We start from the raw sequence: 13,927 nt of genomic DNA on the forward strand, positions 1-13,927 counted from the left end.
ATACTCTCTAAACCAGGCAGCATCCTGGTAAATCTCCTCTGTACCCTTTCCAATGCTTCCACATCCTTTCTATAGTGAGGCGACCAGTACTGGACACAGTACTCCAAGTGTGGCCTAACTAGACTCTTAAAGAGCTGCATCATTACCTGGCGACTCTTAAACTCTATCCCTCGATTTAGGAAAGCTGACACTCCATAAGCTTTCTTAACTACCCTATCTACCTGTGAGACAACTTTCAGGGATCATTGGACATGTCCCCCCAGATCCCTCTGCTCCTCCACACTCCCAAGTATCCTGCCATTTACTTCATACTCTGCCTTGGAGTTTGTCCTTCCAAAGTGTACCACCTCACGCTTCTCCGGGTTGAACTCCATCTGTCACTTCTCAGCCCACTTCTGCATCCTATCAATGTCTCTCTGCAATCTTCGACAATCCTCTACACTGTCCACAACACCACCAACCTTTCTGTCATCTGCAAACTTGCCAACCCACCCTTCTATCCCCACATCCAGGTCATTAATAAAAATCATGAAAAGCAGAGGTCCCAGAACAGATCCTTGTGGGACACCACTAGTCACAACCCTCCAATCTGAATGTACTCCCTCCACCACAACCCTCTGCTTTCTGCAGGCAAGCCAATTCTGAATCCACCTGGCCAAACTTCCCTGGATCCCATGCCTTCTGACTTTCTGAATAAGTCTACTGTGTGGAACCTTGTCAAATGCCTTATTAAAATCCATGTAGATCACATCCACTGCACTACCCTCATCGATATGCCTGGTCACCTCCTCAAAGAACTCTATCAGGCTTGTTAGACACGATCTGACCTTCACAAAGCCATGCTGACTGTCCCTGATCAGACCATGATTCTCTAAATGCCCATAGATTCTATCTCTAAGAATCTTTTCCAACAGCTTTCCCACCACAGACGTAAGGCTCACTGGTCTATAATCACCCGGACTATCCCTACTACCTTTTTTTGAACAAGGCAACAATATTTGCCTCCCTCCAATCCTCCAGTACCATTCTCGTGGACAATGAGGACATAAAGATCCTAGCCAGAGGTTCAGCAATCTCTTCTCTCGCCTCGTGGAGCAGCCTGAGGAATATTCCGTCAGGCCCCGGGGACTGATCCATCCTAATGTATTTTACTAACTCCAACATTTCTTCTCCCTTAATATCAACATGCTCCAAAACATCAACCTCACTCATATTGTCCTCACCATCATCAAGTTCCCTCTCATTGGTGAATATCGAAGAGAAGTATTCATTGAAGACCTCCCTCACTTCCACAGCCTCCAGGCACATCTTCCCACTTTTATCTCTAATTGGTCCTATCTTCACTCCTGTCAACCTTTAGTTCTTCACATAATTAAAGAATGCCTTTGGGCTTTCCTTTACCCTACTCTCCAAGGCCTTCTCATGCCCCCTTCTTGCTCTCCTCAGCCCCTTCTTAAGCTCCTTTCTTGCTACCCTATATTCCTCAATAGACTCATCTGATCCTTGCTTCCTAAACCTTATGTATGCTGCCTTCTTTCACCTGACTAGATTCTCCACCTCACTTGTCACCCATGGTTCCTTCACCCTACCATTCTTTATCTTCCTCACCGGGACAAATTTATCCCTAACATCCTGCAAGAGATCCTTAAACATCGACCACATGTCCATAGTACATTTCCCTGCAAAAACATCATCCCAATTCACACCCGCAAGTTCTAGCCTTATAGCCTCATAACTTGCCCTTCCACAATTAAAAATTTCCCTGTCCTCTCTGATTCTATCCTTTACCATGATAATGCTAAAGGTCAGGGAGCAGTGATCACTGTCCCCCAGATGCTCACCCACTGACAGATCTGTGACCTGACCCGGTTCATTACCTAATACTAGATCTAGTACGGCATTCCCCTTAGTCAGCCTGTCAACATACTGTGACAGGAATCCGTCCTGGATGTACTTAACAAATTCTGCCCCGTCTGAACCATTGGAACTAATCAGGTGCCAATCAATATTAGGGAAGTTAAAGTCACCCATGATAACAACCCTGTTATTTTTGCACCTTTCCAAAATCTGCCTCCCAATCTGCTCCTCGGTATCTCTGCTGCTACCAGGGGGTCTATAGAATACCCCCAGTAGAGTAACTGCTCCCTTCCTGTTCCTGACTTCCACCCATACTGACTCAAAAGAGGATCCTGCTACATTACCCACCCTTTCTGTAGCTGTAATAGTATCCCTGACCAGTAATGCCACCCCTCCTCCCCTCCCCCCCATCCCTTTGAAAGCACTGAAATCCAGGAATATTGAGAATCCATTCCTGCCCTGGTGCCAGCCAAGTCTCCGTAATGGCCACTACATCATAATTCCATGTATGTATCCAAGCTCTCAGTTCATCACCTTTGTTCTGATGCTTCTTGCATTGAAGTACACACACTTTAGCCCTTCTACCTTACTACCTTTACACCCTTTATTCTGTTTCTCTTTCCTCAAAGCCTCTTTATATGTTAGATCTGGATTTACTCCAGGCACTGTACCTGCACCTTTATCCTCCTCCACCTCACTATCTGCTCTAACACTCTGGTTCCCCTCCCCCTGCAATTCTAGTTTAACCCCACCAGAGCAGCACTAGCAAATCTTCCTGCAAGGATGTTAGTCCCCCTCCAGTTCAGGTGCAACCTGTCCCATCGGTACAGGTCCCACCTTCCCTGGAACAAGGCCCAATTGTTCAGAAACAAGAAGCCCTCCCTCCTGCACCAACTCCTTAGCCACGTATTTAAGCTGCATTATCTAGCCTCACTAGCACGTGGCATGGAGGTCCTGTCCTTCAACTTAATAAGGAAATAAGGTGACGTATATGTACTTTGTTATTAAATTTACTCTGAATTTTGAACTTTCTAGGCAGAATTAAGTCTCGTTGAGAAAACCAGCATGAATGAACCACCAATAAGGAAAGGTTGTTTCCATTAGGACTTTATTCTCTAGAGCATAGAAGAATGAAATCTGACAGAGGTCTACAAAACTATGAGTGGTATAGATAGGGTAAATGCAAACAGGCTTTTTGCACTGAAGTTGGGTCATGGGTTAAGGGTGAAAGGTAAAATATTTATTCATTCAGAGGGTAGTGCAAGTGTTGGACAATCTACCAGCACAGCAGGTTCAATTGTAACATTTAAGGGAACTTTGGATAGCTACAGGAATGAGAGGGGTATGGAGGGCTATGGTCTGGGTAGAGAGTCTTGCAGGAAAAGTTTAGCATGAACTAGATGGGCCAAAGGGCCTGCATCTATGTTATAGTGCCCTATTGTTCTGTATAAAGGAGACACAAAAGACTGTAGATACTGGAATCCAGAGCAAAGGACGGACTGTTGGTTGTCTGCAGCATCTGTGAGGGAATATGAACAGTCGTTGTTTTAGCTCAAGAGCTATCGTCAGGTCTCGGCCTAAACAGATACTGCCCAAACTGCTGAGTTCCTTCAGCACTTAGTCTGTGTAATAAATTCATGTTGGTTTCCTCAATGTGATTTAATTCTGCCTAGGAAGTTCAAAGTTCAGAGTAAATTTAATAACAATATGCATATATGTCGCCTTATACAACCATGAGATTTTTTTGCGGGCATTTGCAGTAAATACAAAAAGACTCAATAGAATCAATGAAAGACCACACACACCAAGACAGACAAATAACCAGTGGGCAAAAGTCTACAAACTGTGCAAATACAAAAAGAAAAACTAATAATAATAATAAATAAACAATAAAGAAAATCAGCTGTAGACTCCTTGAAAGTGAGACTACAGGTTTGGGCTCCCCAGTTAGTTTTCCAAAAGGACCAAATTATGTCAAACATGCCAGGCCAAGGGCCAAAACGTCCAGGGTTTTTTTTCATTGTGCCAGTAAGATGTTTAATGGGCAGATGTTGTTGTTGCTGCTATTACCATTATTATTAGTAGTAGTGGTAGTGGTAGTAGTAATAATTTAGACCTGGGATTCTCAAAGCCTGTGTTGTGGGTCACACAAGAAAAAAAAATGCACTCTTGAAACAAAATAAGTTCAAAACCAACCATTTAATTATGACTCTAGCTGTCACAACTGTCAGCTGTCACATTGAGAACTCATCTGGGATGTAAAATACACACACACACACACACACACACACACACACACACACACACACACACACACACACACACACACACACACACACACACACACACACACACACACACACACACACACTAAACATGGTAGTTTTCACCACTTCTCTTCCACACAATGAGTTTTAGTAGTACTGCCTTTTCCATTCTTTCTGTTCTCTCATTTAATCTATTTGTTCTTTTTAATTAAGCTATGTAGCATTTAAAGTATGAAGTGTAGCTATAAATGAAATTATCAGTAATATTGTTGTTGTAATATTATTATACCACAGTAAGATTGAAGAATGGACAAAAGAAATTGATTCACTCACCAATCAGTGAGAGAAGTGACAGCGACGGGATGAGGCAATCCTTCTGATGTCGGGCCTGTACTTTGTTGTGGCAATCCTGAGGCACTGGCCAAGATGTGCATTGGAGAGTCTGTTTCTGTCCTGGTTCTTGATAGAGTTACATATGTACGTGGAGGGGAACAGTGTGAGTAGGAGTATTGCAATAGCTCTCGTTGGGGAACCACGTTGATCCAAAAGTCACTTGCCCCAACGTCCTTGTGTTGTGCTTTGAGCAAATCAGATGTTCCCATTTCCAAGCCCTCCATCTGAAGAGTTGCCTCATCTATGGAAGGCACCAGCCTTTTGGCCTCTGCAGTCCACTGGCCGTCAGCCGAAACGGAGAACGGCTATCTCAGGAAAAGGAGGATGTCACCTAAGAGATTAGGGAAGCTTTCAAATGGTTCCCTGAAGTTTCCTGCCAGGCTCGTCACGAAATCCTTCATCACTGGATCCTCCCGCATTTCGTTGTTCTAGCAATGCTCCCACAGACGTGGAAAGCGCAGCTTCTCCTGTGAACGTCTCTCTCCAAAAGGCTCAGCTTTGCCGGAAAGCAGAAGGTCGCGCACTCTACGGGGGCGTAGGTCAAGTGTACGGAGTGGGATGAGGTTAAAATAAATTACAGCAGCGCACGCTTTATTTACATGTTATGGCAGGTGCGTTCACGCAAGTGCCAATGGGTCCAGACATTTGGTTCTCACGGTCCGGACCTGGCCTATTGGGGATGTCTGCTATAGGTTGTGGGAACAGTTAAGTGATGGGGCAGTGAAATTGAGGGAACTTATCCCCTCTAGTTCAAGAGTTGAGGGGTGATAATTGTTCCTGAAGCTGGTGGTGTGAGTCCTGAGGTTCCTGAACTTTCTTAGTGATGGCAGCAGCAAGAAGAGAGCATGGCCTGGATGGTGAGGGTCCTTGATGATGGATGTTGCTTCCCTGCAACAGCGCTCCATGTAGATGTGCTCAAAGGTGGGGAGGGCTTTACCCATGATGCACTACTTTGTGTATGGTTTTCTGTTCAAGGACATTGGTGTTTCCATACCAGGTCCATATACTCTCCGCTGCACATCTATACAGTGTTTGTTAAAGTTTTAGATGACATGTCAAATTGTAAGAAAGTAGAGGCGCTGCTGTGCTTTCTTTGCAATGGACCCAGGACAATGTTTCTCAGAAAAACAGTCCAGGTTAAGTTGGAAATGGAGGTGGGAGGCTATAACATGTCCGATAACCACAGGACACTTTATGTTTATCATTCTCATGCACAGTTCAATGCCAGTATGAAAATCTTAATTCCTAAACTGCTTACTAAATAGAGTAACACCCAGTGCCTACTTTAATATACTGTATACCTCCTGTACCCAATAACGTGTCACTCAAAGTACGTTTGTGGTCTTTTGCTGCTGTAGCTCATTCAAGGTTTGATGTGGTGTGCATTCAGAGACAGTCTGTATTAACACATGGTGATTTGAGTTACTGTTGCCTTCCTGTCAGCTTGAGCCAGTCTGGCCATTCGCCTCTGACCTCCCTCATTAACAAGGTGTTTTTGCCCACAGAGCTGCCACTCACTGGACAGTTTTTGTTTTTCACAACATTCTCTGTAAACTCTAGAGACTGTTGTGCATGAGAATCCCAAGAGATCAGCAGTATCTGAGATACTCAAACCACCCCATCTGGCACCAACAATTATTCCACAGTCAAAGTCACTTAGATCACATTTCTTCCCCATTCCGATGTTTGGTCTGAAGGACAACTGAACCTCCTGACCATGTCTGCATGCTTTTATGCATTGAGTTGCTGCCACATGATTGACTGACTAGATATTTGCATTAACGAGCAGGTGCACAGGTGTACCTAATAAAGTGGCCACTGGGTGTATGCATCAATTTTTCAATGCACATTTGACAAAGAAAGCTAATCATTAAATCAGCAAATCACATTGTAAATCATTCTCTGATCTATTAAACACTTTGCTGAGTTTATAAAATGGCACCGGGGAATAGCCTGTCAAATTCCATTGACAAAATGACCAACCCTGTATATTGTCTCGTCCAGTCCACCGTCTTCGATTGTCCGCTCTCCTTCATCGAACGGCAGCTCTCCGGACACGGTGCGGTGAAGCTCCTCACCAACATCCTCTTCGATGTGGCGTAGTCCAGCCTGAAGTGGGCAGAATGTTGGGTTACGGCTCGACCCACACACGTCGCACCCATCCATCACTGGCACTCTGAGCGACCCCCATCGCAAACCTCTCGCACTCCTTCAGACTGAGACCATCCCGTCATCTTATCACCAACCACTGAGATCCAATCCCCTCACCCATACAACTGTGTTGGTCACCAAGCCCATCCTCGGCAGTAATTGCATCTGACCATCCATCATACCTACCCAATCAGAGGGAAAAGGGTGAGGGAGAAAGAGAGAGGGGAGGGAGGGAGCAGGAAGAGGAGAGGGGGTGCAGAGAGTGGAGGTGGAGATGAGAGGTGGAGTGGACGAGAGGGAGGTGGACAGAGGGAGGGGGAAGGGGGAGAAAGGGAAAGGGAGAGAGGATGCCTAGTGGAGACTGCTGACGTGGAGAAACTGGAGGGGGAGAGAGAGTGGTGGAGAGGGAGGGGGAAGGGGAGAGAGGGGCAGGAGAGGGTGCATAGTGGAAAGTGTAGAGGTGGAAGGGGAGAGTGCGGAGAGTGAGAGGGAGGGGAAGGGGAGAGAGAGAGGAGTGTGTGGACGGGAGGGAGGTGGAGAGAGGGACGGGAGACGAGGGGAGGGAGAGGGAGGAGAGAGTCAAGGGGAGGGAGGGTGGAGTCAGTGGAGGTAGGTCTTACCTGAAGCTCAATCTCATTGGCAGTCTGCTTCTTAGACGGGAGAATTCCGTAATATTCCTCCTGACGTTTCTTGAATTTTCTGAAGTGTTCCTGGATGAGGAAGGTGGCGTAGAACTTGCCGACAGTCACTTCGTCATCTGGGTGGAAAACCAGAAGACATAGGAGCAGATTTAGGCCATTCAGCCCATCAAATCTGCTCTGCTGATTTATTATACCTCTCAACCCAATTCTTCTGCCTTCTTCCAAAAACCTTTGACTGATCCAAGACCAATCAGCCTCTGATTTAAATATACGAAATGACTCGGCCTCTACGGCCACCTGTGGCAATGAACCCCACATCTCTGTTCTGAATGGATGTCCCTCTATACTGAGGCTGTGCCCTCTGTTCTAGACTCTCCCACTATAGGAAATACCCTCTCCACATCCACTCTACCCAGGCCTTTCAATATTTGGTAGGTTTGAATGAGATTCCCTCTCATTCTACCAAACTCCAGCAAATACAGACCCAGAGCCATCATGCTTCATACATTAACCCTTTCATTTCCAGAATCATTCTCATGAACCTCCTCCAGCCCCTCTCCAATGCCAGCACATCCTTTCTTAGATAAGGGGAACAAAAGTGCTCACAACACTCCAAGTATGAAAAGTTTGATCTTTAATGCTGTCATTAGTCTAATCATTTCTGTGAACCACACGAGGCCCGGATGACAAGGAACCTCTCTCTCCCCATCGAAGAGTCTCTCCCAAAGCAGCAGAAGGTCAGAAGGCCTCAGACACCTGACCTGTGAGGGGGAGATTCCTAACTAGTTACGGTACGCACTGGACTGTGCCAGCCTCCAGGGTTTGGATAATTAGCGCGGGCCCTTTAAAGATTCCGGCCAGCTCTGCTAATTGGCACGGGTCCTTCAAAGATTTGGAGAAGGAAGTCCGAGAATCAGAACGGGAGTGCTGCGTGAGCCATTTTGATTTTTTCTTCTCATTGGGGTTAAGAAAGGTGGGACTGCGCAGGCGTGTGACGTCAGGCAGTGAAGCCTTATACAGCGGGCAGTGTTGTTTGCGGGCAGCAGAGTGAGCCGGGAGCAGAGTGAAGGCTGAAGGGCTTTGGCTCAACGGGCTTAGGCGGAAATGGGCGAGGCAAGGTAAGTTTAGTTTTCAATTTTTCCTGTTATTTGAGGATAGGTGGAATTATGAGTGTGAGGGCAGCTTGTTCTTCTCAGTGTCGGATGTGGGAGGTCCTGGAGTCTCCTAGCCTCCCGGACATCCATATCTGCACCAGGTGCGCTGAGCTGCAGCTCCTAAGGGACCGTGTTGGGGAACTGGAGCTGCAACTCGATGACCTTCGTCTGGTCAGGGAGAGTGAGGAGTTGATAGAGAGGAGTTACAGGCAGGTGGTCTCACCAGGGCCACGGGAGGCAGACAAGTAGGTCACAGTTAGGAGAGGGAAGGGGAAGAGTCAGGAACTAGAGAGTACCCCAGTAGCTGTACCCCTTGACAATAAGTACTCCTGTTTGAGTACTATTGGGGGGGGGCAGCCTACCTGGGGGAAGCAACAGTGGCCATGCCTCCGGCACAGAGTCCGGCCCTGTAGCTCAGAAGGGTAGGGAAAGGAAGAGGAAGGCAGTAGTAATAGGGGACTCGATAGTTAGGGGGTCAGATAGGTGATTCTTTGGATGCAGTCAGGACATTAGGTAGGAAAAGGGAAGAGGTCCTGAAAGGAGAATATAGGGAGTTAGGAAGGCAGTTGAGAAGAAGGACCACAAAGGTAGTAATCTCGGGATTACTGCCTGTGCCACGTGACAGTGAGAGTAGGAATGGAATGAGGTGGAGGATAAATGCGTGGCTGAGGGATTGGAGCAAGGGGCAGGGATTCAAGTTTCTCGATCATTGGGACCTCTTTTGGGGCAGGTGTGACCTGTACAAAAAGGACGGGTTGCACTTGAATCCTAGGGGGACCAATATCCTGGCAGGAGATTTGCGAAGGCTACTAGGGAGACTTTAAACTAGAATGGTTGGGGGTGGGAATCAAATTGAAGAGACTGGGAGAGAGGAGGATAGTTCACAAATAGAGAAAACTTGTAGACAGTGTGTGAGGGAGGATAGGCAGGTGATAGAAAAGGAGGCGCTCAGACCAAAGATGTAGGGGAGAAGGAAGAAAAAGAAGACAGTAAAGTTGTTTGCACCGTTAGGGATAAACAGAGAGTAAGAGGTGGAGAATTTCTTAAATGCATTTATTTTAATGCGAGGAGCATTGTAAGAAAGGTGGATGAGTTTAGAGCATGTATGTCAAACTCAAGGCCCGCGGGCCAAATCCGGCCCGCGGTGGAATTATCTTTGACCCGCGAGATAATATCTAATTACTATTAAAGCTGGCCCCAGTAATCGAAGCGCCTATGGCGTATGATATGGCTAATGCAGAGTTTATTCAGGTACCAGGTTTTCAGGGTTTTTAGTGTTTATTCGGCAGTCTTGCTCGGCAGTCTTCTTCATAAGAAACGGAATTTGTAAAGTGAAACACTTTGTCGTTATAGCAGAGAATGAAACACATGAGAGCAGGCTGAAAAAACGGAGGCAACAAAAGCTGCGTTCGCACGCGTCCGACTGATCTGGCCCGCATGAAGCTGCGTTTTGCTCAATCCGGCCCGTGACCTAAAATGAGTTTGACACCCCTGGCTTAGAGCATGGATTGATACCTGGAAATATGATGTTGTAGCTATTAGTGAAACATGGTTGCAGGAGAGTTGTGATTGGCAAATAAATATTCCTGGATTTCGTTGCTTCAGGTGTGATAGAAACTGAGGGACAAGAGGGGGAGGTGTTGCGATGCTTGTCAGAGAAAATATTACAGCGGTGCTCTGGCAGGATAGATTAGAGGGCTCATCTAGGGAGACTATTTGGGTGGAATTGAGGAACGGGAAAGGTGTAGTAACACTTACAGTAACACTTTGGTTTCAAGAACAGGAAAACAGATTATTATCTGAATGGTGGCCGATTAGGAAAAGGGGAGATGCAACGAGACCTGGGTGTCATTGTACACCAGTTATTGAAGGTGTGCATGCAGGTACAGCAGGCGGTGAAAAAGGCAAATGGTATGTTGGCATTCATAGCAAAAGGATTTGAGTACAGGAGCAGGGAGGTTCTACTGCAGTTGTACAAGGCCTCGGTGAGACCGCACCTAGAATATTGTGTGCAGTTTTGGTCCCCTAATCTGAGGAAAGACATTCTTGCCATAGAGGGAGTACAGAGAAGGTTCACCAGATTGACTCCTGGGATGACAGGACTTTCATATGAAGAAAGACTGGATCGACTAGGCTTATACTCACTGGAATTTATAAGATTGAGGGGGGATCTTATTGAAACGTATAAAATTCTAAAGGGATTGGACAGGCTAGATGCAGGAAGATTGTTTCCGATGTTGGGGAAGTCCAGAACGAGGGGTCACAGTTTAAGGATAAAGGGGAAGCCTTTTAGGACCGAGATGAGGAAAAACTTCTTCACACAGAGAGTGGTGAATCTGTGGAACTCTCTGCCACATAAACAGTTGAGGCCGGTTCATTGGTTATATTTAAGAGGAAGTTAGATATGGCCCTTGTGGCTAAAGGGATCAGGGGGTATGGAGAGAAAGCAGGTACAGGGTTCTGAGTTGGATGATCAGCCATGATCATACTGAATGGCGGTGAAGGGCCGAATGGCCTACTCCTGCACCTATTTTCTATGTTTCTATGTTTACAGGGGTGTATTATAGACCACCTAATGGGGAGCGAGACTTGGAGGAGCAAATTTGCAAGGAGATAGTAGATATTTGTAGTAAGCACAGGGTTATGATTGTGGGAGATTTTAATTTTCCACACATAGACTGGGAAGCCCATTCTGTAAAAAGGATGGATGGCTTGGAGTTTGTAAAATGTGTGCAGGATAGTTTTTTGCAGCAATACATAGAGGTACCAACTAGAGAAGGGGCAATGTTGGATTTTCTGTTAGGGAATGAAATAGGTCAGGTGACGGAGGTATGTGTTGGGGAGCACTTCGGGTCCAGTGATCACAATGCCATTAGTTTCAATATAATTATGGAGAAGGATAGGACTGGACCCAGGGTTGAGATTTTTGATTGGAGAAAGGCTAACTTTGAGGAGATGCGAAAGGATTTAGAAGGAGTGGATTGGGACAATTTGTTTTATGGGAAGGATGTAATAGAGAAATGGCGGTCATTTAAAGGTGAAATTTTGAGGGTACAGAATCTTTATGTTCCTGTTAGGTTGAAAGGAAAGGTTAAAAGTTTGAGAGAGCCATGATTTTCAGGGGATATTGGAAACTTGGTTAGGAAAAAGAGAGATATCTACAATAAATATAGACAGCATGGAGTAAATGAGGTGCTTGAGGAATATAAAGAATGAAGAAAGAAATCTTAAGAAAGAAATTAGAAAAGATAAAAGAAGATACAAGGTTGCTTTGGCAAGTAAGGTGAAAATAAATCCAAAGGGTTTCTACAGTTATATTAATAGCAAAAGGATAGTGAGGGATAAAATTGGTCCCTTAGAGAATCAGAGTGGACAGCTTTGTGTGGAGCCGAAAGAGATGGGGGAGATTTTGAACAATTTCTTTTCTTCGGTATTCACTAAGGAGAATGATATTGAATTATGTAAGGTAAGGGAAACAAGTAGGGAAGTTATGGAAACTATGACGATTAAAGAGGAGGAAGTACTGGCACTTTTAAGGAATATAAAAGTGGATAAATCTCTGGATCCTAACAGGATATTCCCTAGGACCATGAGGGAGTTTGTGTAGAAATAGCAGGGGCTCTAACGGAAATATTTCAAATGTCAATAGAAACGGGGATGGTGCCGGAGGATTGGCATATTTCTCATGTGGTTCCATTGTTTAAAAAGGGTTCTAAAAATAAACCTAGCAATTATAGGCCTGTCAGTTTGACATCAGTGGTGGGTAAATTAATGGAAAGTCTTCTTAGAGATGGTAAATATAATTATCTGGATAGACAGGGCCTGATTAGGAACAGTCAACATGGATTTGTGCGTGGAAGGTCATGTTTGAAAAATCATGTTGGATTTTTTGAAGAGGTTACTAGGAAAGTTGACGAGGGAAAAGTAGTGGATGTTGTCTATATGGACTTCAGTAAGGCCTTTGACAAGGTTCCACACGGAAGGTTAGTTAGGAAGGTTCAATCGTTAGGTATTGATATTGAAGTAGTAAAATGGATTCAAAGGTAACTAGATGGGAGATGCCAGGGAGTAGTGTTGGATAACTGTTTGTCAGGTTGGAGGCCGGTGACTAGTGGTGTGCCTCAGGGATCAGTACTGGGTCCAATGTTGTTTGTCATATACATTAATGATCTGGATGATGGGGTGGTAAATTGGATTAGTAAGTAAGCAGATGATACTAAGATAGGTGGTGTTGTGGATAATGAAGTAGGTTTTCAAAGCTTGCAGAGAGATTTAGGCCAGTTAGAAGAGTGGGCTGAAAGATGGCAGATGGAGTTTAATGCTGATAAGTGTGAGGTGCTACATTTTGGTAGGAATAATCAAAATAGGACATACATGGTAAATGGTAGGGCACTGAAGAATGCAGTAGAACAGTGTGATCTATGAATAATGGTGCATAGTTCCCTGAAGGTGGAATCTCATGTGGATAGGGTGGTGAAGAAAGCTTTTAGTATGCTGGCCTTTATAAATCAGAGCTCTGAGTATAGGAGTTGGGATATAATGTTAAAATTGTACAAGGCATTGGTAAAGCCAAATTTGGAGTATTGTGTACATTTCTGGTCACCGAATTATGGGAAAGATGTCAACAAAATAGAGAGAGTACAGAGGAGATTTACTAGAATGTTACCTGGGTTTCAGCACCTAAGTTACAGAGAAAGGTTGAACAAGTTAGGTCTTTATTCTTTGGAGCGTAGAAGGTTGAGGGGGGACTTGATAGAGGTATTTAAAATTATGAGTGGGATAGATAGAGTTGACGTGGATAGGCTTTTTCCATTGAGAGTATGGGAGATTCAAACAAGAGGACATGAGTTGAGAGTTAGGGGGCAAAAGTTTAGGGGTAACACGAGGGGGAACTTCTTTACTCAGAGGGTGGTAGCTGTGTGGAACGAGCTTCCAGTAAAAGTGGTAGGGGCAGGTTCAATATTGTCATTTAAATTAAAATTGGATAGGTATATGTACAGAAAAGGAATGGAGGGTTATGGGCTGAGTGCAGGTCGATGGAACTAGGTGAGAGTAAGCGTTCGGCACGGACTAGGAGAGCCGAGATGGCCTGTTTCCGTAATTGTTATATGGTTATATATGATTCTGGCTAGTGCTGCTAACTGGCGGCCATATCTTGGCACCAAGGTTTGGATATTTAAAACTCTGGTTCGATGCGCAATCATCAGCTCAGCTTTGGTTCAGTCTGCGTCTGCTCTTAGGGTTTCTGTCTCATTTGGATTCTCATCTAGTCTCATCAGGTGCTTGTCTAGTTTTGTCTGGAATCTTGTTCTTGTCTTGGTCTCGAAATCGTGACTTGGTTCTAGTCTTGGATACTCCAGTATCATCCTTACCTCGGCCTCTCGTCACAGAACTAACACCATGAGGTCAAACTCAGGTTGGAGGAGCAACACCTCCTATTCATTCTGGGTAGCCTCCATGCTCA

General features: G+C 45.1%; 1 protein-coding gene across 5 annotated transcripts in view; it reads right to left on the minus strand.

Annotated features, from left to right (window-relative positions):
* The window catches only part of LOC140717085 (voltage-dependent L-type calcium channel subunit alpha-1S-like), a 665,173-nt gene that overhangs the window by 38,448 nt on the left and 612,798 nt on the right, over positions 1 to 13,927 (minus strand). For all 5 annotated transcript variants that reach the window (XR_012096443.1, XM_073030268.1, XM_073030267.1 and 2 more), the window contains 2 exons: positions 7,289 to 7,425; positions 6,501 to 6,626 (listed from right to left, as the gene is read on the minus strand). Coding sequence is in view for 4 of the 5 variants with exons in the window: in XM_073030268.1 (XP_072886369.1) it covers positions 6,501 to 6,626; positions 7,289 to 7,425 (263 nt within the window). In the remaining variant the exon portion in view is untranslated. The remainder of the gene's footprint in view (positions 1 to 6,500; positions 6,627 to 7,288; positions 7,426 to 13,927) is intronic.

Source organism: Hemitrygon akajei, chromosome 27, assembly GCF_048418815.1.
Source record: "Hemitrygon akajei chromosome 27, sHemAka1.3, whole genome shotgun sequence".
Classification (NCBI taxonomy): domain Eukaryota; kingdom Metazoa; phylum Chordata; class Chondrichthyes; order Myliobatiformes; family Dasyatidae; genus Hemitrygon; species Hemitrygon akajei.